General features: G+C 45.3%; 1 protein-coding gene across 1 annotated transcript in view; it reads right to left on the bottom strand.

The window, feature by feature from the left end:
* LOC110539012 (voltage-dependent T-type calcium channel subunit alpha-1I) overlaps positions 1-25,000 on the bottom strand; it is a 137,691-nt gene that overhangs the window by 72,148 nt on the left and 40,543 nt on the right. The window contains exons 5-10 of the mRNA XM_090197059.1: positions 24,989-25,000; positions 24,201-24,293; positions 8,609-8,960; positions 7,933-8,345; positions 3,673-3,824; positions 1,769-1,954 (exon numbers count right to left, since the gene is read on the bottom strand). The exon at positions 24,989-25,000 is cut by the window's right edge and continues 331 nt beyond it. Coding sequence (XP_090053185.1) covers positions 1,769-1,954; positions 3,673-3,824; positions 7,933-8,345; positions 8,609-8,960; positions 24,201-24,293; positions 24,989-25,000 — 1,208 coding nt within the window. The remainder of the gene's footprint in view (positions 1-1,768; positions 1,955-3,672; positions 3,825-7,932; positions 8,346-8,608; positions 8,961-24,200; positions 24,294-24,988) is intronic.

Raw genomic sequence — 25,000 nt, 5'->3', positions numbered from 1 at the left:
TACCCATAGTGCCTTCAGGAGCGGCAGCAGGGATCAATAACATTCACAAATCCCAAGCAGCTACAGTGGGAAGATAGATAGGTTGTGGGAGTCTGTTAGCTCACTCCATCGCTAGCCCGCTACCATCTGCTCAGTGCACTTATGTGAGATTGCAGTGCTGCAGTGTGTGTGTGTGTGTGTGTGTGTGTGTGTGTGTGTGTGTGTGTGTGTTTGTACTCGTGTCTCGATGAACACCAGGGGAACGCTTTCTGTTATTGCTCTCCTCTCCATCAATCACACTCTACTGCTTATAGTCCTGTCACTCAAACAAGGAGGCCATTGCTCTTCTGAAGCTGGAGGGTACTAGCCTCACAGACAACACACACACACAGACAGAGAGAGGGGACTAGCCTCACAGACAACACACACACAGACAGAGAGAGGGGACTAGCCTCACAGACAACACACACACAGACAGAGAGAGGGGACTAGCCTCACAGACAACACACAAACACAGACAGAGAGAGGGGACTAGCCTCACAGACAACACACAAACACAGACAGAGAGAGGGGACTAGCCTCACAGACAACACACACACAGACAGAGAGAGGGGACTAGCCTCACAGACAACACACACACAGACAGAGAGAGGGGACTAGCCTCACAGACAACACACACACACAGACAGAGAGAGGGGACTAGCCTCACAGACAACACACACACACAGACAGAGAGAGGGGACTAGCCTCACAGACAACATACACACAGACAGAGGGAGGGGACTAGCCTCACAGACAACACACACACAGACAGAGGGAGGGGACTAGCCTCACAGACAACACACACACAGACAGAGGGAGGGGACTAGCCTCACAGACAACACACACACAGACAGAGAGAGGGGACTAGCCTCACAGACAACACACACACAGACAGCGAGAGGGGACTAGCCTCTACATTACTACCCTCACAGACAACACCCACACAGACAGAGAGAGGGGACTAGCCTCACAGACAACACACACACACAGACAGAGAGAGGAGACAGACAGAGAGAGGAGACAGACAGGGGAGGGGAGAGACAGAGAGAGGAGACAGACAGGGGGAGGGGACAGACAGAGAGAGGAGACAGACAGGGGGAGGGGTCAGACAGGGGGAGGGTTCAGCCAGGGGGAGGGGTCAGACAGGGGGAGGGGACAGACAGAGAGAGGAGAAAGACAGGGGGAGGGGACAGACAGAGAGAGGAGCAGACAGGGAGAGGAGACAGACAGAGAGAGGAGACAAACAGAGAGAGGAGATAGACAGTGGGAGGAGACAGACAGGGGGAGGGGACAGACAGAGAGAGGAGACAGACAGGGGGAGGGGACAGACAGGGGGAGGAGACAGACAGAGAGAGGGGACAGACAGAGAGAGGAGACAGACAGGGGGAGGGGACAGACAGAGAGAGGAGCAGACAGAGAGAGGAGATAGACAGGGGGAGGAGACAGACAGGGGGAGGGGACAGACAGAGAGAGGAGCAGACAGGAAAGGGGACAGACAGAGAGAGGAGCAAACAGAGATAGGAGACATCACAGAGAGGAGACAGACAGGGGGAGGGGACAGACAGAGAGAGGAGCAGACAGGGGGAGGAGACAGACAGGGGAGGAGACAGACAGGGGGAGGAGACAGACAGAGAGAGGAGACAGACAGAGAGAGGAGACAGACAGGGGGAGGGGACAGACAGAGAGAGGAGACAGACAAATAGAGGAGACAGACAGAGAGAGGAGACAGACACACACATGCCTATACCTGAAGATGAATATGAAAAGCATGAGGAGCATGCAGAAGGTGGCCACGTTGTCCATGGTCTTCATCAGCACCACCAGCTGTCTGCGTAGCGCTGGCATGAAGCGCACCAGCTTGATCACCCTCAACAGTCTGAAGGTCCTCAGGACAGACAGACCTCCATCAGACTGACCTATGATCTCACACACACTGGAGAGGAGATGGAGAGATGGATGGAGGGATGAAACAGATGGATGCAGAAAGAGAGAACAGGGGAGGAGAGAGGAGAGAGAAGTGAGGAGTGAGGAGAGATGAGAGGAGAAAGGAGAGAGGAGAGAGGAGATAGTAGTTTGGAGAGAGGAGTGAGGTGTGAGGAGAGAGGAGTGAGGAGAGAGGAGTGAGGAGTGAGGAGAGAGGAGACATGAGACAGGAGAGAGGAGTGAGGAGACAAGAAAGAGGAGAGAGGAGAGAGGAGAGAGGAGAAAGGAGAGAGGAGTGAGGAGTGGAGGAGATAGTAGTTTGGAGAGAGGAGTGAGGTGTGAGGAGAGAGGAGTGAGGAGAGAGGAGACAGGAGAGATGAGTGAGGAGACAGGAGAGAGGAGAGAGGAGACAGGAGAGAGGAGAGAAGAGAGAGGAGACCGGAGAGAGGAGTGAGGAGTGAGGAGTGAGGAGAGAGGAGAGAGGAGACAGGAGAGAGGAGAGAAGAGGGAGGAGAGAGGAGTGAGGAGAGAGGAGAGAGGAGAGAGGAGTGAGGAGAGAAGAGTGAGGAGTGAGGAGAGAGGAGAGAGGAGAGAGGAGACAGGAGAGAAGAGTGAGGAGAGAGGAGAGAGCAGAGAGGAGAGGAGTGGGGAGAGAGGAGAGAGGAGACAGGAGAGAGGAGAGAGGAGTGAGGAGTGAGGAGAGAGGAGATATGAGTGATGAGTGAGGAGAAAGGGGAGAGAGGAGAGGGGAGGAGAGAAAAGATGAGTGAGGAGTGAGGAGAAAGGGGAGGAGAGAAAAGATGAGTGAGGAGTGAGGAGAAAGGGGAGAGGAGAAAAGATGAGTGAGGAGTGAGGAGAAAGGGGAGAGGAGAAAAGATGAGTGAGGAGTGAGGAGAAAGGGGAGAGGAGAAAAGATGAGTGAGGAGTGAGGAGAAAGGGGAGAGGAGAAAAGATGAGTGAGGAGTGAGGAGAAAGGGGAGAGGAGAAAAGATGAGTGAGGAGTGAGGAGAAAGGGGAGAGGAGAAAAGATGAGTGAGGAGTGAGGAGAAAGGGGAGAGGAGAAAAGATGAGTGAGGAGTGAGGATAAAGGGGAGAGGAGAAAAGATGAGTGAGGAGTGAGGAGAAAGGGGAGGAGAGAAAAGATGAGTGAGGAGTGAGGAGAAAGGGGAGAGGGGAGGAGAGAAAAGATGAGTGAGGAGTGAGGAGAAAGGGGAGAGGAGAAAAGATGAGTGAGGAGTGAGGAGAAAGGGGAGGAGAGAAAAGATGATTGAGGAGTGAGGAGAAAGGGGAGAGGAGAAAGGATGAGTGAGGAGTGAGGAGAAAGGGGAGGAGAGAAAAGATGAGTGAGGAGTGAGGAGAAAGGGGAGGAGAGAAAAGATGAGTGAGGAGTGAGGAGAAAGGGGAGGAGAGAAAAGATGAGTGAGGAGTGAGGAGAAAGGAGAGAGGAGAAAAGATGAGTGAGACAGGCAGAGAAAGGAAGAGAAGAAAATAGTAGAAACAAATCCAGACAGCAAGGTTTCCTAATTTCCCCTCTGATCCCAACTGAAACCATCGGGAACATTCAGCTGTCAGAATCTTCCAATGCCAACCCAACGCCCAATACATTATCCATCATTCTAACATTCCAACTGACATCCCAAAGCTGTGACATTCTGACATGGTAACTGTAACATCATTCCTGTAACGTTCTGGTAACATTCTGTGGTCATGTTGGGAAGGCCCCCCGACCTGATGATGACGATGATGCCGTCGAAGATGTTGTAGGGGTTCCTCAGGTAGGCGAAGAAGCCAAAGGCGGTCAGCTTGAGGATCATTTCCAGGGTGAACATACTGGTGAACACAATGTTACTGATCTCCAACACGTTAGTCAGCTCCTCCGGCTGGATGGGGGAGACAAGATTCAAAAGAAACAGAACGCAGAGAGAGAAACACGTTTAAAGAGATGGAGGAATGAAGACAGCAAGATATGGTAGGTTATTTTGGTATTATAATGCTGCCTTCAACAATTGAATAATATGAAACTGCAGACAACCAACACAGTTCAGTACTGAGACACCTGTACAAACCTGTCACATAGACTGCAACACAACACAACAAGCTACACAACTTGATATAGTGAGCTAGATCCAGCTCAGTGGCGCCGTAGCTTTAACCAATGAAAGTGAGAAAAGAGACAATATGAAACTGGCCTAAAATGTCATGTTATTGTTTTCAGAGAGACCGAGGGGGAGGGAGGGTGCAGCCATTTTCTGTCCGGAAGATTGTGCTTGGTTCGAAGAGCGATTAGTGCATGAACAGACACAGACACACACACACACACACACACACACACACACACACAATATTGATCAGATTGTATCTGTGATCACCAGTGCAATTTGTATCAAAGACAGAAGACATAAAGGCTAGCCAAGACACTCCTTCTTCTCCTCTAAATCCTGTGTTTCTCTCTTCCCTCTCTCCATCTCTCTCTCCCTCCATCTCTCTCTCCCTCCATCTCTCTCTCTCTCCATCTCTCTCTCTCCATCTCTCTCTCTCTCCATCTCTCTCTCCCTCCATCTCTCTCTCTCTCCATCTCTCTCTCTCCATCTCTCTCTCTCTCTCTCTCCATCTCTCTCTCTCCATCTCTCTCTCCCTCCATCTCTCTCTCTACATCTCTCTCTCTCCATCTCTCTCCCTCCATCTCTCTCTCCCTCCATCTCTCTCCATCTCTCTCTCTCTCCATCTCTCTCTCCCTCCATCTCCCTCTCACTCTTTGTCTCAATACCAGACACTCCCATCTCCCTATGATCAATATCTCTCCATGGATCAGTTCAGTGAAAGAAGAAAACAAGAGGAGAAGAACAGAGCCCCCCTCCTCCACTGGCAGGCATGGTGGAGGAGATGAGGGGATGAAGAGAGGAGGGGATGAGATCTAGTGCTGACTGATTAACCCAGATGTCCTTATCTTTGGAGTTATTAAATAACTAATTGGCCAACGTAGGTTCAATTACTTGAATTCCATGTATTTCTTTTTTGTGAGATCAACGGGCCGTTTCTCTTTAGAGAAATCAAATCATTCATGAGAGAAATTAAGGCAAGAACTATGTGGGATGCTGGGCTGAAGGGAGTTTTCATTACGCAAATATTCAACATATTTCATGTATGATAATAATGTTTTTGTTGTGTAATTACTGTGTATAAAAGTAGCATGTACTGTATATGAAATGTGAGTACAATTTATATGTAAAAAGCTGTACAAAATTTAAATATAAAACAAAGTTGATTTTGCCCCTGAAGAGGGGATGGGTCAATAAAAAAACATCTCTTCTATTTGATATGTTTCTCACCTTCTATCTCCCTCCATCTTCGTCTTCCTCCTATCACCTTCTATCTCCCTCCATGTTCCTCTTCCTCCTATCACCTTCTATCTCCCTCCATGTTCCTCTTCCTCCTATCACCTTCTATCTCCCTTCATGTTCCTCCTATCACCTTCTATCTCCCTCCATGTTCCTCTTCCTCCTATCACCTTCTATCTCCCTTCATGTTCCTCTTCCTCCTATCACCTTCTATCTCCCTCCATGTTCCTCTTCCTCCTATCACCTTCTATCTCCCTCCACGTTCCTCTTCCTTCTATCTCCCTCCATGTTCCTCTTCCTCCTATCACCTTCTATCTCCCTCCATGTTCCTCTTCCTCCTATCACCTTCTATCTCCCTCCATGTTCCTCTTCCTCCTATCACCTTCTATCTCCCTCCATGTTCCTCTTCCTTCTATCTCCCTCCATGTTCGTCTTCCTCCTATCACCTTCTATCTCCCTCCATGTTCCTCTTCCTTCTATCTCCCTCCATGTTCCTCTTCCTCCTATCACCTTCTATCTCCCTCCTATCACCCCCTCCCTCCCTCCCTCCCTCCCTCCCTCCCTCCCTCCCTCCCTCCCTCCCTCCCTCCCTCTCCTCTCACCTGTTTACTCTTTCATCTCTCCTTCCTGTCTTTCATTTCCTCCCTCCCTCCCTTCCTCCCTGCACCTCCCTGCATGCACATCCCTCTCTCTCCCTCTCTTTTCTCCATCCCTCTCTCTCCCTCTCTTTTCTCCATCCATCTCTCTTTGTAGTTCTCTTGTTTTTATCTTTGGATGTTTACTGAATATAAATGCGTAAGCCCCCCCCCCCCCCCCCCACACACACACACACACATGCTGTATATACATGCTAATAGGGGAGCCTCTCAGTCATGCTACCATTGATGTGAAAGATGAATGCTGATGAGTCAGAGATGTAGTCACACACACACACACACACACACACACACACACACACACACACACACATACACAGAAACTCTGAATGAAGACTACAAGTAACTAATCCGAAGGACATCTAGTGAAGGTCATATCCTCACTGTATGCTCTAAACACATGTCATGTAATCCTTCCCTCAGGGGATTGATCAAATGAAGTTTCAGTAAGCCCTGTTACCAAAGAGGGAAGCACATACACTTTCAGTTCTAGAACACAACCCCCTGGAACAACACTTACAAATCTACTGCAGAACACACACCGCCTCTTCCTCTGCCAAGAGAGACCATTGTGTAATGCTGTTGGAGTGTGTGGTGTGTGTGTGTGTGTGTGTGTGTGTGTGTGTGTGTGTGTGTGTGTGTGTGTGTGTGTGTGTGTGTGTGTGTGTGTGTGTGTGTGTGTGTGTGTGTGTGTGTGTGTGTGTGGTGTATGTGTGTGGTGTGTGTGTGGTGTGTCTGTGTGGTATGTGTAATGCTTTTGGTGTGTGTGTGTGTGTATGGGTGTGTGTGTGTGTGTGTGTGTGTGTGTGTGTGTGTGTGTGTGTGTGTGTGTGTGTGTGTGTGTGTGTGTGTGTGTGTGTGTGTGTGTGTCTGTGTGGTGTATGTGTGTGGTGTGTCTGTGTGGTATGTGTAATGCTTTTGGTGTGTGTGTGTGTGTGTGGGTGTGTGTGTGTGTGTGTGTGGTGTATGTGTGTATGGTGTGTGTGTGTGGTGTGTGCGTGCGTGTAAATTCATACAGGAATAGAGCTGAAAATGCTGTGTAACAGGAGTCTGCTCCCTCTTCTCTCTCGGTGAGTTCCTGTCCTCCTCTCCTCCTCTCCCCACATCCCTCTGTTATTTTTAGAGTCTTCAGAAATGAGAGAACCGACTCCTCTGCATGTCGTCAAGGAGTGAGGGGGTGGATGAGAGATGAAGACAGAGGGAGGGAGGGAGGGAGGGAGAGATGGAGGGAGACAGAATGGAGAAGGGAGAGGGAGGGATGGACAGAGACAGGGGAGGAGGGAGACTAAAAGAGGCAGGGAAAGGAGGGGTGTGAGACAGGAGGGAGGGAGCGAGAGAGAGATAGAGAAAGAGGGTTTGAGGGAGGTAGGAATGGTTATGTAACAGCCAGGGTGGGTGTATTTTGGCATGAAGCTACCACACCCCTTCCACACAGGCAGCTCCCTCCCTTCCTCTCTTCCTCTGTCTCTCTCAGGAGAGAAGTCAGTCAGTCAGCCAGCCAGCCAGCCAGCCAGACAGCACCAAAAGCAGGTTGAGGTGTACCTGCCCTGCTGTTTTCTACTGGTATCGTTGTGGTGGGTGTATAATGGAACAATAACTTCCCATATTGATAGTGCTCCATGTTCGTCATCTGATATCTGACTAGTGACTTGTACTACTTGTCATCCATTGGACAAATCTCGACCTTGTTAGCCCACTAAGCTAAAGTCATTGGGTTAGCTTTGGGGACTGAAGAGCAATACTGTTGTTGTGCACATTGTGTATATGTGCTGTACTCCCTGACTGTGTTATAGTTCACCTTTTGTGGTTTTCAATGCTAATAGTATTGATGAGAATAGTATATTTACCTGGTTGTGATGTTCATGCTGATAGTATTGATGAGAATAGTATATTTACCTGGTTGTGATGTTCATGTTGATAGTATTGATGAGAATAGTATATTTACCTGGTTGTGATGTTCATGCTGATAGTATTGATGAGAATAGCATATTTACCTGGTTGTGATGTTCTATCCCCATGCTGATAGTATTGATGAGAATAGCGATCATGATTCCTCTATTGAAGTATTTGCTCTCCACGATGCCCCAAAGTTTCTTCCTCATCTCATCCCACATGTCCTTACAGTGTCCAAAACACGACCTCCTCTTCCTCTTCTTCTTCACTCCCTCCCCCTCTTCCGCTTTCTCCTCCAAGTGGTTCTCCTCCCTGTCCGTCTCCTCCACAGCCCCCTCCTCCTCCTCCCCATTGGCCGAGTCACCCACAGCTCCCGCCCCCTCCCTGAGTGACAGTGCCGCAGCGCACTGAGGGCAGTCCTCTGTGTTTTGAGGGACGGCCAGGGCGATGGAGTTGCCCAGGGGTTGGGAGCTGTGGACTGGGTCCAGCTTGCTTTGGTGAGGACAGGGAGTTTCTAATGAAAGATGGAGAGGGAGTGTGAGAGAATCAGCATGGCATTAACAGCATCAATAGACACTTTCACATTGTCGCACTATATCCATGTAAGCCAGCGTTTGCTAGCGCCAAAGAGGTTTGAAAGTCGAGAGATTAAACAAGACTCATCGCACTGGCTCGCACGAAACAATGTGAAAGAGGCAAATATCATGTTAAAGTTCAAGTTTAGACATTTAACAAAAACCCTTTCTCTTGTCCTCCCACCCACTGCCTCCCACTTACGGCGTGGCTGCCTCAGGTGATGCCTTTCCCCTCCGTTCGCACTCCCTCCTCCTTCCCCTCCTCCTCTTCCTCCTCCTCTTCCTCTCCCTCTAGTGGGCGGTGGTGGCAGAGGCCTTCCTCTCAGTTGGTTATACAGGGCTACAGACCTCCTGCGGGCCTTGCGCAGCATGTGGCAGACCAGCTGGAAGAGCTCTTCGTAGCAGTCCCCCGGTTCATGCAGGCTGGCCAGGGTAGAGGAGGACAGGCACTGGGCCCGCTGCTCCTGCATCAGCTGGTGCTCGCGCTGCTTGGTCTCACTGAACTGGGTGGCGATGACCACCAGACATAGGTTGATCATGAAGAACGAGCCAATCTGTGAAGTGGTGGATAGTAAGAGGTGAGTTACAAACACAGAGTTATTGTAGTGAGTGCTGAAGGCCAACCAGAAACACACACAGATACATACAGTGGAAGACCACTGGGCGTCTATAATGGAGTTGCTGCTGGTCAGCGCGCGCAAGATTCACTTTTTGGCTTTGAGATTAGTGAATAACAATCAGGGGGACCCCAGGCCTCCAGACATATCTTGAGGTACTTCATTAGGTTTACCTCTACTGCACACTGAGGGAAAGAGGAGGATGATAATAGATGGAGAGTAGAGAGGCCAGAGCCAAAGAGGAGGTGGAAGAGAGTAGGAGGGCAAATACATAAAGCAGGACTTTATTTTAGTGATGGCCAGAGGAGTAACACATTATACTAACAAATGACAAGCAGAATATCTCTAACACATTAGACAATCATTCCTTCATCATTAGAATCAAGATCTGCCCCTGGTCTCATCACTTGGGAGTTAGATGTAAACAGTATGTCTCCTTCAGTATTGGTCGTCCACCTTCTACCCACCCGAACATACAGTATACACTGTTGCTGGTTTTTCCTCTCAAGATAGCATTGATGCTAATAAAGTGTGCTGTTTGTGTGCTGTTTCCCCCTTAGCGACGCTAGTGTGATGTTAGCACTCATTCTAAAGGTCTAGGGAGGCTGTAGTTTCTAACAGAGTGTTATCAGGAGAGACAGAAAAAATAAATAAAAGATGATACCCAATGCAAGTAGACACAATGTCTCACTCTGTTTATAATAGTCTCAGTTTATAATACTCTGTTTATAATACGCTCGGTGTATAATACGCTCTGTTTATAATACTCGGTTCATAATACTTGGTTCATAATACTCTGTGTATAATACTATCCTTATTTAATACTATGTTAATACTACTCTCAGTTTATAATACTCTCAGTTTATAATACTCTCAGTTTATAATACTCCCAGTTTATAATACGCTCGGTGTATAATACGCTCTGTTTATAATACTCGGTTCATAATACTCTGGGTATAATACTATCCGTATTTAACACTATAATAATAATACTCTCTGTTTATAATAATCTCTGTTTATAATACTCTGTTAATAATACTCTGTTTATAATGCTCTCTGTTTATAATACTCTCCGTTTATAATACTCTGTTGATAATGCTCTCTGTTTATAATACTCTCCGTTTATAATACTCTGTTGATAATACTCTGTTTATAATATTCTCTGTTTATAATACTATGTTTATAATACTCTGTTAATAATATCTGTTTAAAATACCCTGTTTATAATACTCTGTTAATACTGCTCTCTGTTTATAATACTCTCTTTGTTTATAATACTCTGTTTATAATACTCTGTTTATAATACTCTGTTTATAATACTCTCTGTTTATAATACCCTCTCTCTGTTTATAATACTCTCTGTTTATAATACTCTGTTTATAATACTGTTTATAATACTAAATGTTTATAATACTCTCTGTTTATAATACTCTCTCTGTTTATAATACTCTGTTTATCATATGGTTTATGATACTCTTTATAATACTCTGTTTATAATACTCTGTTTATAATACTCTGTTTATAATACTCTCTGTTTATAATACCCTCTCTCTGTTTATAATACTCTCTGTTTATAATTATCTCTGTTTATAATTATCTCTGTTTATAATTATCTCTGTTTATAATTATCTCTGTTCATAATACTCTCCGTATATAATACACTCTGTTTATAATACCCTGTATATAATACTCTCTGTTAATACTATCTCTCTCTCTGTTAATACTCTCTTTCTCTCTCTGTGGTAATTCTCTCTTGCTCTCTCTCTCTGTTAATACCCTCTCTCTGTTAATACTCTCTCTCTCTGTTAATACTATATCTCTCTGATAATACTCTCTCTCTCCCTCTGATAATACTCTCTCTCTCAATACTCTCTCTCTCTCTCTCTCTCTGTGGTAATTCTCTCTCACGCTCTCTCTCTATCTGTTACTACGCTCTCTGTGTTACTACTCTCTCTGTGTTAATACTCTCGCTCCGTTAATACTCTCTCTCTCTCTCTCTCTCTCTCTCTCTCTATCTCTCTCTCTCTCTGTTAACTTCTTCGATATAGGGGGCGCTCTTTTAATTTTTGGATAAAAAAAAGTTTCCGTTTTAAACAAGATATTTTGATGCTTGACTATGCATATAATTGACAGCTTTGGAAAGAAAACACCCTGACGTTTCCAAAACTGCAAAGATATTATCTGTGAGTGCCACAGAACTGATGCTACAGGCGAAACCAAGATGAAATTTCAAACAGGAAATGCCCCAGATTTTGAAGGCGCTGTGTTCCAATGTCTCCTTATATGGCTGTGAATGCGCAAGGAGTGAGCCTACACTTTCTGTCGTTTCCCCAAGGTGTCTGCACCATTGTGACGTATTTGTAGGCATATCATTGGAAGATTGACCATAAGAGACTACATTTACCAGGTGCTCGCTTGGTGTCCTCCGTTGCAATTATTGCGTAATCTCCAGCTGCATGCATTTTTCCATTTGCTTCAGAGGAGAAACCCAACTGCCATGAATTACTTATCATCGAATAGATACAGTGCCTTGTGAAAGTATTCGGCCCCCTTGAACTTTGCGACCTTTTGCCACATTTCAGGCTTCAAACATAAAGATATAAAAATGTATTTTTTGTGAAGAATCAACAACAAGTGGGACACAATCATGAAGTGGAACGACATTTATTGGATATTTCAAACTTATTTAACAAATCAAAAACTTAAAAATTGGGCGTGCAAAATTATTCAGCCCCCTTAAGTTAATACTTTGTAGCGCCACCTTTTGCTGCGATTACAGCTGTAAGTCGCTTGGGGTATGTCTCCATCAGTTTTGCACATCGAGACACTGACATTTTTTTTCCCATTCCTCCTTGCAAAACAGCTCGAGCTCAGTGAGGTTGGATGGAGAGCATTTGTGAACAGCAGTTTTCAGTTCTTTCCACAGATTCTCGATTGGATTCAGGTCTGGACTTTGACTTGGCCATTCTAACACCTGGATATGTTCATTTTTGAACCATTCCCATTGTAGATTTTGCTTTATGTTTTGGATCATTGTCTTGTTGGAAGACAAATCTCCGTCCCAGTCTCAGGTCTTTTGCAGACTCCATCAGGTTTTCTTCCAGAATGGTCCTGTATTTGGCTCCATCCATCTTCCCATCAATTTTAACCATCTTCCCTGTCCCTGCTGAAGAAAAGCAGGCCCAAACCATGATGCTGCCACCACCATGTTTGACAGTGGGGATGGTGTGTTCAGCTGTGTTGCTTTTACGCCAAACATAACGTTTTGCACTGTTGCCAAAAAGTTAAATTTTGGTTTCATCTGACCAGAGCACCTTCTTCCACATGTTTGGTGTGTCTCCCAGGTGGCTTGTGGCAAACTTTAAACAACACTTTTTATGGATATCTTTAAGAAATGGCTTTCTTCTTGCCACTCTTCCATAAAGGCCAGATTTGTGCAATATACGACTGATTGTTGTCCTATGGACAGAGTCTCCCACCTCAGCTGTAGATCTCTGCAGTTCATCCAGAGTGATCATGGGCCTCTTGGCTGCATCTCTGATCAGTCTTCTCCTTGCCAGGTCTTGGTAGATTTGCAGTGGTCTGATACTCCTTCCATTTCACTATTATCGCTATTGTTTAAAGCTTGGGAAATCTTTTTGTATCCAAATCCAGTACAGTACAGTACAGTATCCAAATCCAAACAGTATCTCGGACCTGCCTGGTGTGTTCCTTGTTCTTCATGATGCTCTCTGCGCTTTTAACGGACCTCTGAGACTATCACAGTGCAGGTGCATTTATACGGAGACTTGATTACACACAGGTGGATTGTATTTATCATCATTAGTCATTTAGGTCAACATTGGATCATTCAGAGATCCTCACTGAACTTCTGGAGAGAGTTTGCTGCACTGAAAGTAAAGGGGCTGAATAATTTTGCACGCCCAATTTTTCAGTCTTTGATTTGTTAAAAAAGTTTGAAATATCCAATAAATGTCGTTCCACGTCATGATTGTGTCCCACTTGTTGTTGATTCTTCACAAAAAAATACAGTTTTATATCTTTATGTTTGAGGCCTGAAATGTGGCAAAAGGTTGCAAAGTTCAAGGGGGCCGAATACTTTTGCAAGGCACTGTATGTGAAAAACACCTTGAGGATTGATTCTAAACAACGTTTGCCATGTTTCTGTCGATATTATGGAGTTAATTTGGAAAAAAGTTTGGCGTTGTAATGACTGAATTTTCGTTTTTTTTTCTTAGCCAAACGTGATGAACAAAACGGAGCGATTTCTCCTACACAAATAATATTTTTGGAAAAACTGAACATTTGCTATCTAACTGAGAGTCTCCTCATTGAAAACATCCGAAGTTCTTCAAAGGTAAATGATTTTATTTGAATGCTTTTCTTGTTTTTGTGAAAATGTTGCCTGCTGAATGCTAGGCTTAATGCTATGCTAGCTATCAATACTCTTACACAAATGCTTGTGTAGCTATGGTTGAAAAACATATTTTGAAAATCTGAGATGACAGTGTTGTTAACAAAAGGCTAAGCTTGTGAGCCAATATATTTATTTCATTTCATTTGCGATTTTCATGAATAGTTAACATTGCGTTCTGCAAATGAGCTTGAAGCTATGATTACGCTCCCGGATATGGGATTGCTCGACGCAAGAAGTTAATACTCTCTCTGTTAATACTCTCTCTCTCTGTTAATACTCTCTCGCTCTCTGTTAATACTCTCTCTCTGTTAATACTCTCTCTCTGTTAATACTCTCTCTCTCTCTCTCTCTCTCTGTTAATAACTTATTTGGGACTGGGGGCAGTAATGAGTAACTTGGATGAATAAGGTGCCCAGAGTAAACTGCCTGCTACTCAGGCCCAGAAGCTAAGATATGCATATTATTAGTAGATTTGGACAGAAAACACTCTGGAGTTTCTAAAACTGTTTGAATGATGTCTGTGAGTATAACAGAACTCATATGGCAGGCAAAAACCTGAGAAAAAATCCAACCAGGAAGTGGAAAATCTGAGATTTGTAGTTTTTCAAGTCATTGCCTATCGAATATACAGGGTCTATGGGGTCATATTGCACTTCCCAAGGCTTCCACTAGATGTTAACAGTCTTTAGAGCCTTGTTTGAGGATTCTACTGTGAAGGAGGTGGGAATGAGAGCTGAATGAGTCAGGGGTCTGACAGAGTGACATGAGCTGATCACGTGCGCTCACGTGTTAGCAACCTGCATTCCATTGCATTTCTACAGACAAAGGAATTCTCCGGTTGAAACATTATTGAAGATTTATGATAAAAACATCCTAAAGATTGATTCTATACTTCGTTTGACATGTTTCTACGAACTGTAATATGACTTTTCGTCTGAACTTTCGCCTGGACTTGCCTGCGCCTCGTGAGTTTGGATTGTGTACTAAACGCGCGAACAAAAAGGAGGTATTTGGACATAAATGGACTTTATCGAATATATCAAACATTTATTGTGGAACTGGGATTCCTGGGAGTGCATTCTGATGAAAATCATCAATGGTAAGTCAATATTTATAATGCTATTTCTGACTTCTGTTGACTCCACAACATGGCGGATATCTGTATGGCTTGTTTTGTTGTCTGAGTGCTGTACTCAGATTATTGCATGGTGTGCTTTTTCGGTAAAGCTTTTTTTAAATCTGACACAGCGGTTGCATTAAAGAGAAGTTTATCTAAAGTTCCATGTATAACACTTGTATTTTCATCAACATTTATGATGAGTATTTCTGTAAATTCATGTGGCTCTCTGCAAAATCACCGGATGTATTGGAAGCAAAACATTACTGAACGTAACGCGCCAATGTAAACTTAGATTTTTGGATATAAATATGAACTTTATCGAACAAAACATACATGTATTGTGTAACATGTAGTCCTATGAGTGTCATCTTATGAAGATCATCAAAGGTTAGTGATTAATTTAATCTCTATTTCTGCTTTTTGTGACTCCTCTCTTTGGCTGGAAAAATGGCTGTGTTTTTCTGTGACTAGGTACTGAACTAACATAATCGTTTGTTGTGCTTCCTTCGTAAAGCCTTTTTGCAATTGGACACTGTGGCTGGATTTACAACAAGTTTATCTTTATAATGGTGTAAAAAACATGTATGTTTGAGGAATTTTAATTATGGGATTTCTGTTGTTTTGAATTTGGCGCCCAGCAATTTCACTGGCTGTTGGCGAGGTGGGACGCTACCGTCCCACATATCCCAGAGAGGTTAATACACACACACTCTCTCTCTCTCTCTGCGTGAGTCAGAAAAGAGAGAACCACTGCATTCTCTATCCTTCTCCTCAATAAGCTTTGGATTGGTGAAACCATAATACTGACACCAGTCCATTTCCTCTAAATACATGCAAGGGAAGTGAACGATTGCACAGAATGAACTCCCAGGAGTTCACCTGGCCATTGGCTGACCCTGTGGGGTGATGAAGTGTTATCTGACAGGTAGACTGCGGGGCAGGAAGGGGTGTATTGAGTTGTTAGGTTCTGCTGCACAGCTTCACTCTCCTGATCAGATCAACAGGAGAGATAGACAACCCACTAACTCCACCCAGAAAACCCCCACAGGGGTAGCTATACACAGCTCTGTTGCCTTCCAAACATCACACACATCTGCTCTATTCACATGCAAATGGTATTGTATTCAACATTTGTAATTTCCACAGACTTGATCTGGCCTACAAGAAATGTCCATTAATTATAATACACATAATAATTCACATTTCCTGTTGCTTCAGGATTATTTTCCTGCTGTGAGAAACAGAGTCCAATTAAGATAGCGCATCTGTACACTCACCCACACTAATGCATGCATGCACACAGGCAAAAGAGCATACATGCACATCACACACTTCTCCCAGAGGTGGATCAGGCTCAGAGTGTGTGGAGCTGTGTGACGGATGTGGCAGCAACGTGTAGCTATTAAACACAGCACTAAGCCTCTTTAAAGACAGAGAGGAGAGGAGAGGAGAGGAGAGGAGAGGAGAGGAGAGGAGAGGAGAGGAGAGGAGAGGAGAGGAGAGGAGAGGAGAGGAGAGGAGAGGAGAGGAGATAATAGAATAGAGAAGATAGGAAGAGAGGAGAGGAGAGGAGAGGAGAGGAGAGGAGAGGAGGGGAGGAGAGGAGAGGAGAGGAGAGGAGAGGAGAGGAGAGGAGAGGAGAGGAGAGGAGAGGAGAGGAGAGGAGAGGAGAGGAGAGGAGAGTGAGCAAAGCCATATGCCAGGCAGTCTCTAAATCTTCACAGCAGACTGTAGAAGAGAGAGAGAGGAGAGAGACCAGAAGAGGGAGAGAAGAGGGAAGGAAGGACAGGAGAAAATAGGACAGAGATATGTATAGAGAAGAGGAGAAGGGAGTAGAGAGGACAGAGATATGTAGAGAGAAGAGGAGAAGGGAGTGGAGAGGACAAAGATATGTAGAGAGAAGAGGAGAAGGAAGTAGAGGACAGAGATATGTAGAGAGAAGAGGAGAAGGAAGTAGAGAGGACAGAGATATGTAGAGAGAAGAGGAGAAGGGAATAGAGAGGACAGAGATATGTAGCGAGAAGAGGAGAATGGTGTAGAGAGAAGAGGAGAATGAAGTAGAGAGGACAGAGATATGTAGAGAGAAGAGGAGAAGGGAGTAGAGGACAGAGATATGTAGAGAGAAGAGGAGAAGGACGTAGAGAGGACAGAGATATGTAGAGAGAAGAGGAGAAGGGAGTAGAGAGGACAGAGATATGCATAGAGAAGAGGAGAAGGGAGTAGAGAGGACAGAGATACGTCGAGAGAAGAGGAGAAGGAAGTAGAGAGGACAGAGATATGTAGAGAGAAGAGGAGAAGGGAATAGAGAGGACAGAGATAGGTCGAAAGAAGGGGAGGGGAAGGCTCCATCTGTGATCCTAGTTCAGGGCTGGTCTGCAGGTGTGTGGGGCCTTTGATTCACCTCCAGACAGGTGTGTGTGTGTGTGCGTGTGCGTGCATAATGCAGTAATAATGTGAATCAGTGAAATTGGACTTCCTGGTGATTAGGATCAAAGTAGCCTGCTGATCAGAATCACTAATCACATGCAGGCACACGTGCGCGCACACACACACACACACACACACACACACACACACACACACACACACACACACACACACACACACACACTAACAGAATGAGACCCTCCCTTTCTTGGTGTCACTCAGCTATAAGGTTTCATGTAATTCAATGCATCTCTCATCTTTCTTTCACGGACACATCAACTTGAAACAGGCAGCAGACAAAATCAATGCCAACGTATCCTGGCCTTCCTAGAAGTACAGTAGAATGTCAACTATCTGTTTGACTGCAGTAAGACTAGAGGTGAAACTTCAGAGTCTGTAAGTTCATTACAGTAGAGCTCACCACCTTTGATTTATACCTCCACTTAATACCAGCCCTTAATATAGAGGGAAGGAGAGAGAGGGGGAGAAAGAAAGGGGGAGAAAGAGAGAGGGGGGGGGGGAAAGAGGGGGGAGAAAGAGAGAGAGAGGGGGTGAAAGAGAGGGGGGAGAAAGAGAGAGAGAGGGGGGAGAAAGAGAGGGGGGAGAAAGAAAGAGAGAGAGAAAGAGGGAGAGTGATAGAGGTAGAGAGAGAAAGAGGGAGAGTGATAGAGGTAGAGAGAGAAAGAGGGAGAGTGATAGAGGTAGAGAGAGAAAGAGGGAGAGAGAAACAAAGAGAGAGAGTAGACAGACCTGGCTCTCAAAAGAAAGGCTATGTGCACACTGCCCACAAAATGAGGTAGAAACTGAGTAGCACTTAGTAACATCCTGCCAAATGTATGACCATATTAGATACACATATTTCCCTCAGATTACACAGACCCACAAAGAATTCACAAACAAATCCAATTTTGATAAACTCACATACCTACTGGGTAAAATACCACAGTGTGACATCACAGCAGCAAGATATGTGACCGGTTGCCACAAGAAAAGGGCAACCAGTGAAGAACAAACACCATTGTAAATACAACCCATGTTGATGTTTTTATTTTCCCTTTTGTACTTGAACTATTTGCGCATCGTTACAACATTGTTACAACACTGTATATAGACATAACATGACATTTGAAATGTCTCTATTCTTTTGGAACTTTTGTAAGTGTAATGTTTAGTGTTCATTTTTTATTGTAAATTTCACTTTTGTTTATTATCTATTTCATTTGCTTTGGCAATGTAAAGATATGTTTTCCATGCTAGTAAAGCCCTTTGAATTGAATTGAGAGACAGACAGAGAGAGAGAGAGAGAGAGAGAGAGAGAGAGAGAGAAAGAGAGAGAGAGAGAGAGAGAGAGAGAGAGAGAGAGAGAGAGAGAGAGAGAGAGAGAGAGAGAGAGAGACTGCTGGAGAGATGGAGAAAATAAGAAACACACACAGATACATACAGTGGAAGACCACTGGGCGTCTATAATGGAGTTGCTGCTGGTCAGCGCGCGCAAGATTCACTTTTTGGCTTTGAGATTAGTGAATAACAATCAGGGGGACCCCAGGCCTCCAGACATATCTTGAGGTACTTCATTAGGAGTAACACATTATACTAACAAATGACAAGCAGAATATCTCTAACACATTAGACAATCATTCCTTCATCATTAGAATCAAGATCTGGATGGCTCTAACTAAGAACAACACACAGTACCCCACAGGGTCAGCTCCCACCGTGCCTACGGAGTCTTCACACAGGGATAAAGGGCCACTCAACAGTAGGGATACATTGTTCCTAGACAGTGACCTATGGTCAGTTGTACTTTTTTCTCCCTAAAGTTACATTAAAGCTTTTGGGAGGGTAAGCTGATCCTAGATCTGTGTCTATGGGAAAAACTGGCAGTCACCAGTCAGTTGCCGAGCAACAGGTTAACATGACTGCGATTGGAGCTGATAGAGGAAGATGAGAACTTGGCAGGAAGATACAGAAAAAGTTCAGACACGCCCACACAGGTTAAAGCCAATCGAGTTGCTGCATTATCCCCAAACAGATGTAACTATGCTGTGATTCGACGCCTGTCTCCAGGTCACGAAGGACGCTGACAATCAGAATGCGCACGGCCAATGCCAGCCTCTGTTTCAGACTTGCCAACCAAGTGAACGCTTATGTATTCACACAGCACCATGACGCAATCATCTTAGTATGATCAGGCCTATTTAACAGTACAGTGATATTCTGCCTGGCATTCAATCCAACTCGCAATATATTTGTTTACGTATTGTGTTTCGAAACTCCTGCCCACACACACAGACACTTCTTATTCTGATCAACAGGAAGCATATACAGTTGAAGTCGGAAGTTTACATACACCTTAAACAAATACATGTAAACTCAGTTTTTCACATTTCCTGACATTTAATCCTGTAAAAGTTCCCTGTCTTAGGTCAGTTAGGATCACCACTTTATTGTACGAATGTGAAATGTCAGAATAATAGTAGAGAGAATTATTTATTTCAGCTTTTATTTCTTTCATCACATTCACAGTGGGGCAGAAGTTTACATACTCTCAATTAGTATTTGGTAGCATTTCCTTTAAATTGTTTAACTTGGGTAAAATGTTCCGGGTAACCTTCCACAAGCTTCCCACAATAAGTTGGGTGAATTTTGGCCCATTCCTCCTGACAGAGCTGGTGTAACTGAGTCAGGTTTGTAGGCCTCCTTGCTCGCACACACATTTTCAGTTCTGCCCACAAATCTTCTATAGGAATGAAGTCAGGGCTCGGTGATGGCCACTCCAATACCTTGACTTTGGTGTCCTTAAGCCATTTTGCCACAACTTTGGAAGTATGCTTGAGGTCATTGTCCATTTGGAAGACACATTTGCGACAGAGCTTTAATTAACTTCCTGACTGATGTCTTGAGATGTTGTTCAATATATCCACATAATTTTCCTACCTCATGATGCCATCTATTTTGTGAAATGCACCAGTCCCTCCTGCAGCAAAGCACCCCCACAACATGATGCTGCCACCCCCGTGCTTCACGGTTAGGATGGTGTTCTTCGGCTTGCAAGCCTCCCCCGTTTTCCTCCAAACATAACGATGGTCATTATGGCCAAACAGTTCTATTTTTGACCAGAGGACATTTCTCCAAAAAGTACGATCTTTGTCCCCATGTGCAGTTGCAAACCGTAGTCTGGCTTTTTTATGGCGGTTTTGGAGCAGTGGCTTCTTCCTTGCTGAGCGGCCTTTCAGGTTATGTCGATATAGGACTTGTTTTACTGTGGATATAGATACTTTTGTACCTGTTTCCTCCAGATTCTTTACAAGGTCCTTTGCTGTTGTTCTGGGATTGATTTGCACTTTTTGCACCAAAGTACCTTCATCTCTAGGAGACAGAACGCGTCTCCTTCCTGAGCGGTATGACGGCTGTGTGGTCCCATGGTGTTTATACTTGTGTACTATTGTTTGTACAGATGAATGTGGTACCTTCAGGCATTTGGAATTTGCTCCCAAGGATGAATTAGACTTGTGGAGGTCTACATTTTTTTCTGAGGTCTTGGCTGATTCCTTTTCATTTTCCCATGATGTCAAGCAAAGAGGCACTGAGTTTGAAGGTAGGCCTTGAAATACATCCACAGGTACACCTCCAATTGACTCAAATGATGTCCATTAGCCTATCAGAAGCTTCTAAAGCCATGACATCATTTTCTGGAATTTTCCAAGCTGTTTAAAGGCACAGTCAATTTAGTGTATGTAAACTTCTGACCCAATGGAATTGTGGTACAATTAATTTTAAGTGAAACAATCTGTCTGTAAACAATTGTTGGAAAAATGACTCGTGTCATGCACAAAGTAGATGTCCTAACCGACTTGCTAAAACTATAGTTTGTTAACAAGAAATTTGTGGTTGAAAAACGAGTTCTAATGACTCCCACCTAAATGTATGTAAACTTCCCACTTCAACTGTACCTGTGAAAGGAGTCTACCTCTTTGTCTACCTCTTTGCAGTAGTAAGTTTTACAGAAACCCGAACCATTCCATGATTTTATTTAACCATTCAAAACGAGCTACTGCATTGCTGGTTTGATTGAATTGAACACAAACTCAAGAGACTAGAAAAGATCCCCTGCTCCTGTTGTTGGGGATGACATTGAGGAGTCTCTGCATGGTAATAATGTGAATGTGTTGTTAGAGGGGAGGGTCTGGAGAGGAGCAGCTCTGTGGTCGTAAAGATAAGAGCATGAGCGCAACAGGTTTATGACTGTCCTCTCAAAAAGCTAACCAATAACAGTCTATTTTCAATTTCACTTGGCAAGTCAGTTAAGAAAAAAAATATTATTTACAATGACGGTCTACCCTGGCCAAAGCCTAACCCATGACGATGCTGGGCGAAATGTGCAACGCCCTATGGGATTCCCAATCACAGCCGGTTGTGATACAGCCTGGACTCATAGCAGGGTGTGTAGTGACACCTCTAGCACTGAGATGCAGTGCCTTAGGTCGCTGTGCCACTCGGGAGCCCCTAGTCTAACTGTATAGTATTGCTGTTTCCCTCAATTATGTTTCCCTCTTAAGCTTATTTGAGAATGTGAACACCGTATATGATCTCGTCTCCTTTCCTTCAAATAATTACCCATAATTCACAGCAGTCACTTCCTCTGAGTCCTCAGAGGGCTGTCTGGCAATGCATGCTGGGATATGAACACATGATGACATGGCATCATCTTGGGGACAGCATGTCTCTCTGTTAGAATCCGCATCACAAGTATGTGTGTGTGTGGGTAGAAGTGTGTGTGCACTGCATATGTGTCACACACTCGCGACGGGAGCCCACCACTCTGATCGTTACTAATTAAACGCTAATGCTAATTCGGTCACTCGCTGTGACCCAAACCGGATTAAGACCTATCGCTAGTCAGACGGCACGCCGCGAGGCCTGGATTAAAATGGCCGCCGGGTGCCACAAAGCATCCTGACGCCTGCAGAGACAGAGACATCTCAACCTGTTTCTCTCCTCTTATCTTATCTCCTCTGTCTTTCATCCCTCTCTTCTCACCTCTCTCTTTTCAATATTCCTCTATATTTGTACACTTCTCTTTCATATCCCTTTCTTCCTCTCTCACTCCTCTCTTTTCATACTCCTCTTTCTGTTTTATCTTATATCCTCATCACTCCTTCTCTCTCTACATTTGTCTCTCAAACTCTCATATCGCTCATTCAACCCTCTCTTTCCTTCATTCTCTCTCTTTATACTGTATCTCCTCCCCCCCATTTCTCTCTCCTCCTCTCCGTCTCTCCCCTCTTCCTCCCCATCTCTATCCCTCCTCTTCCTCTTTCTCTCTCCCTCCTCCTCCCCATGTCTTTCCCTCCTTCTCCCCATCACTCCTCCTCCTCTCTACCTCCTCCCCATCTCTCTCCCTCCTATGCCTCCTCCCTCTTCTCCCTCCTTCTCCTCATCTATCCTCCTCCTCTCTCCCTCCTCCACCCCATCTCTCTCCCTCCTCCTCCCTCTTCTCTCTCCCTAATCTCCCTCCACCTGATATTCTAAAAAGGACCTGTGCTTCTCCATCTTCCGGCGTATTCACCAGTGTTTCTCCATCTTCCGGCGTATTCACCAGTGTTTCTCCATCTTCAGGCGTATTCACCAGTGTTTTCTCCATCTTCAGGCGTATTCACCAGTATTTCTCCATCTTCAGGCGTATTCACCAGTGTTTCTCCATCTTCCGGCGTATTCACCAGTGTTTTCTCCATCTTCAGGCGTATTCACCAGTGTTTCTCCATCTTCCGGCGTATTCACCAGTGTTTTCTCCATCTTCCGGCGTATTCACCAGTGTTTTCTCCATCTTCAGGCGTATTCACCAGTGTTTCTCCATCTTCAGGCGTATTCACCAGTGTTTTCTCCATCTTCAGGCGTATTCACCAGTGTTTTCTCCATCTTCAGGCATATTCACCAGTGTTTTCTCCATCTTCAGGCGTATTCACCAGTGTTTCTCCATCTTCAGGCGTATTCACCAGTGTTTTCTCCATCTTCAGGCGTATTCACCAGTGTTTCTCCATCTTCAGGCGTATTCACCAGTGTTTCTCCATCTTCAGGCGTATTCACCAGTGTTTCTCCATCTTCAGGCGTATTCACCAGTGTTTCTCCATCTTCAGGCGTATTCACCAGTGTTTTCTCCATCTTCCGGCGTATTCACCAGTGTTTCTCCATCTTCCGGCGTATTCACCAGTGTTTCTCCATCTTCAGGCGTATTCACCAGTGTTTTCTCCATCTTCAGGCGTATTCACCAGTGTTTCTCCATCTTCAGGCGTATTCACCAGTGTTTCTCCATCTTCAGGCGTATTCACCAGTGTTTCTCCATCTTCAGGCGTATTCACCAGTGTTTCTCCATCTTCAGGCGTATTCACCAGTGTTTTCTCCATCTTCAGGCGTATTCACCAGTGTTTTCTCCATCTTCAGGCGTATTCACCAGTGTTTCTCCATCTTCAGGCGTATTCACCAGTGTTTCTCCATCTTCAGGCGTATTCACCAGTGTTTTCTCCATCTTCAGGCGTATTCACCAGTGTTTCTCCATCTTCAGGCGTATTCACCAGTGTTTCTCCATCTTCAGGCGTATTCAACAGTGTTTCTTCAAAAACATGGCCGCCAATAAAGTAAGAAGGAACAGTAGGCGGAGCCAAACTTTCAGCCCCCTCTTTGCTCTCACATCCATTACAGAGATTAAGCCTCAGATAAATTCACTTTACTGTCTACCCGGCCATTGATTCTGGAAACCGTGTATCTTACGGTCTGATTTTACAAGTCTATTAACACTGCAATCTGCCAGTCAGAAACGAGTCCCATGGGAGCATTATGAGGGCCAGGAGATGAGCCCTCGGAGGGAAAGAGGAATCACTTACAAAGGCAGAGTGGAATGTTTCAGTTGGAGGACCTTTACCCATATACACTGAAGGCCAGTTTTGCGTATGAATAAAAGCAAAGCAAACTATCTCAATCAATCTCTTAACACATAGGGTGTAGTGTTGCAACATTATGGTAACTTTCCCACATTTCCTATAGGTTAGCCTGGAATCCTGGTTACACGATTCCTGATTTCCTGCTTCCTGTCTCCAGAATTTTGCAAACCTAACAGGGCATTGTTTTGTGGTGGAAGCCCAGTTACAAACTGATTGACAAAACACAGTACAGATTTGTTGTGATAGCATCATGTTGGTGTGTGTAGTGTACTTACGATGATGAGGAAGATGAAGTAGATGAAGTTGTAGAAGGAGTGAGCATCCATTACATAGTACATGATCTCTACCCAGCCTTCCAGGGTGATCACCTGGAGACAGATACACAACCAGCTGAGGGTTTGTGTGTGTGTGTGTGTGTGTGTGTGTGTGTGTGTACGCTTGTAGGTGTGCATGCATTATTGTGTGTGTGTGTCCTCCCAACACCCTCAACCCCTTCCCTCTCCATCTCCATCCCCTCCTCCCCTCTCCTCTCCCATCCCCTCTCCCTCCCCATCCACTCGCCTCTCGCCATCCACTCTCCCCATCCACTCCCCTCATCCACTCCCCTCTCCCCACCTCCCCTCCCTCATCCCCTCCCTTCCCCCATCCCCTCCCCCTTCCCTCCTCCCCCCCTCCCCTCTCCCATCCCCTCCCCTCTCCCCTCTCCCCTCTCTTCCATCCCCTCCCCTCTCTTCCTTCCCCTCTAATCACCCATCTCCTCTCCTCTCCTATCCTCTCCTCTCCTCTTTTCTCTCCCCTCCCCTCTTCTCTCTCCTCTCCTCTCCTCTCCTCTCCTCTCCCCTCCCCTCTCCCATCCCCTCTTCTCTCCCCTCCCCTCCCCTCCCCTCCCCTCCCCTCCCCTCCCCTCCCCTCCCCTCCTCTCCCCTCTCCTCCCCTCCCCTCCTCTCCCCTCTCCCCTCCCCTCTCCTCTCCCCTCTCCTCTCCTCCCCATCCCCCACCTCTCCTCTCCTCCCCATCTCCTCTCCACTCCACTCCTCTCCTCTCCTCTCCCCTCATCTCTTACCTGGAAGATAAC

Source organism: Oncorhynchus mykiss, chromosome 13, assembly GCF_057628025.1.
Source record: "Oncorhynchus mykiss isolate SJ-2025 chromosome 13, ASM5762802v1, whole genome shotgun sequence".
NCBI lineage: Eukaryota > Metazoa > Chordata > Actinopteri > Salmoniformes > Salmonidae > Oncorhynchus > Oncorhynchus mykiss.
The sequence above is the reverse complement of the archived record's forward strand: the minus strand, read 5'-3'. Positions and strand labels throughout refer to the sequence as shown.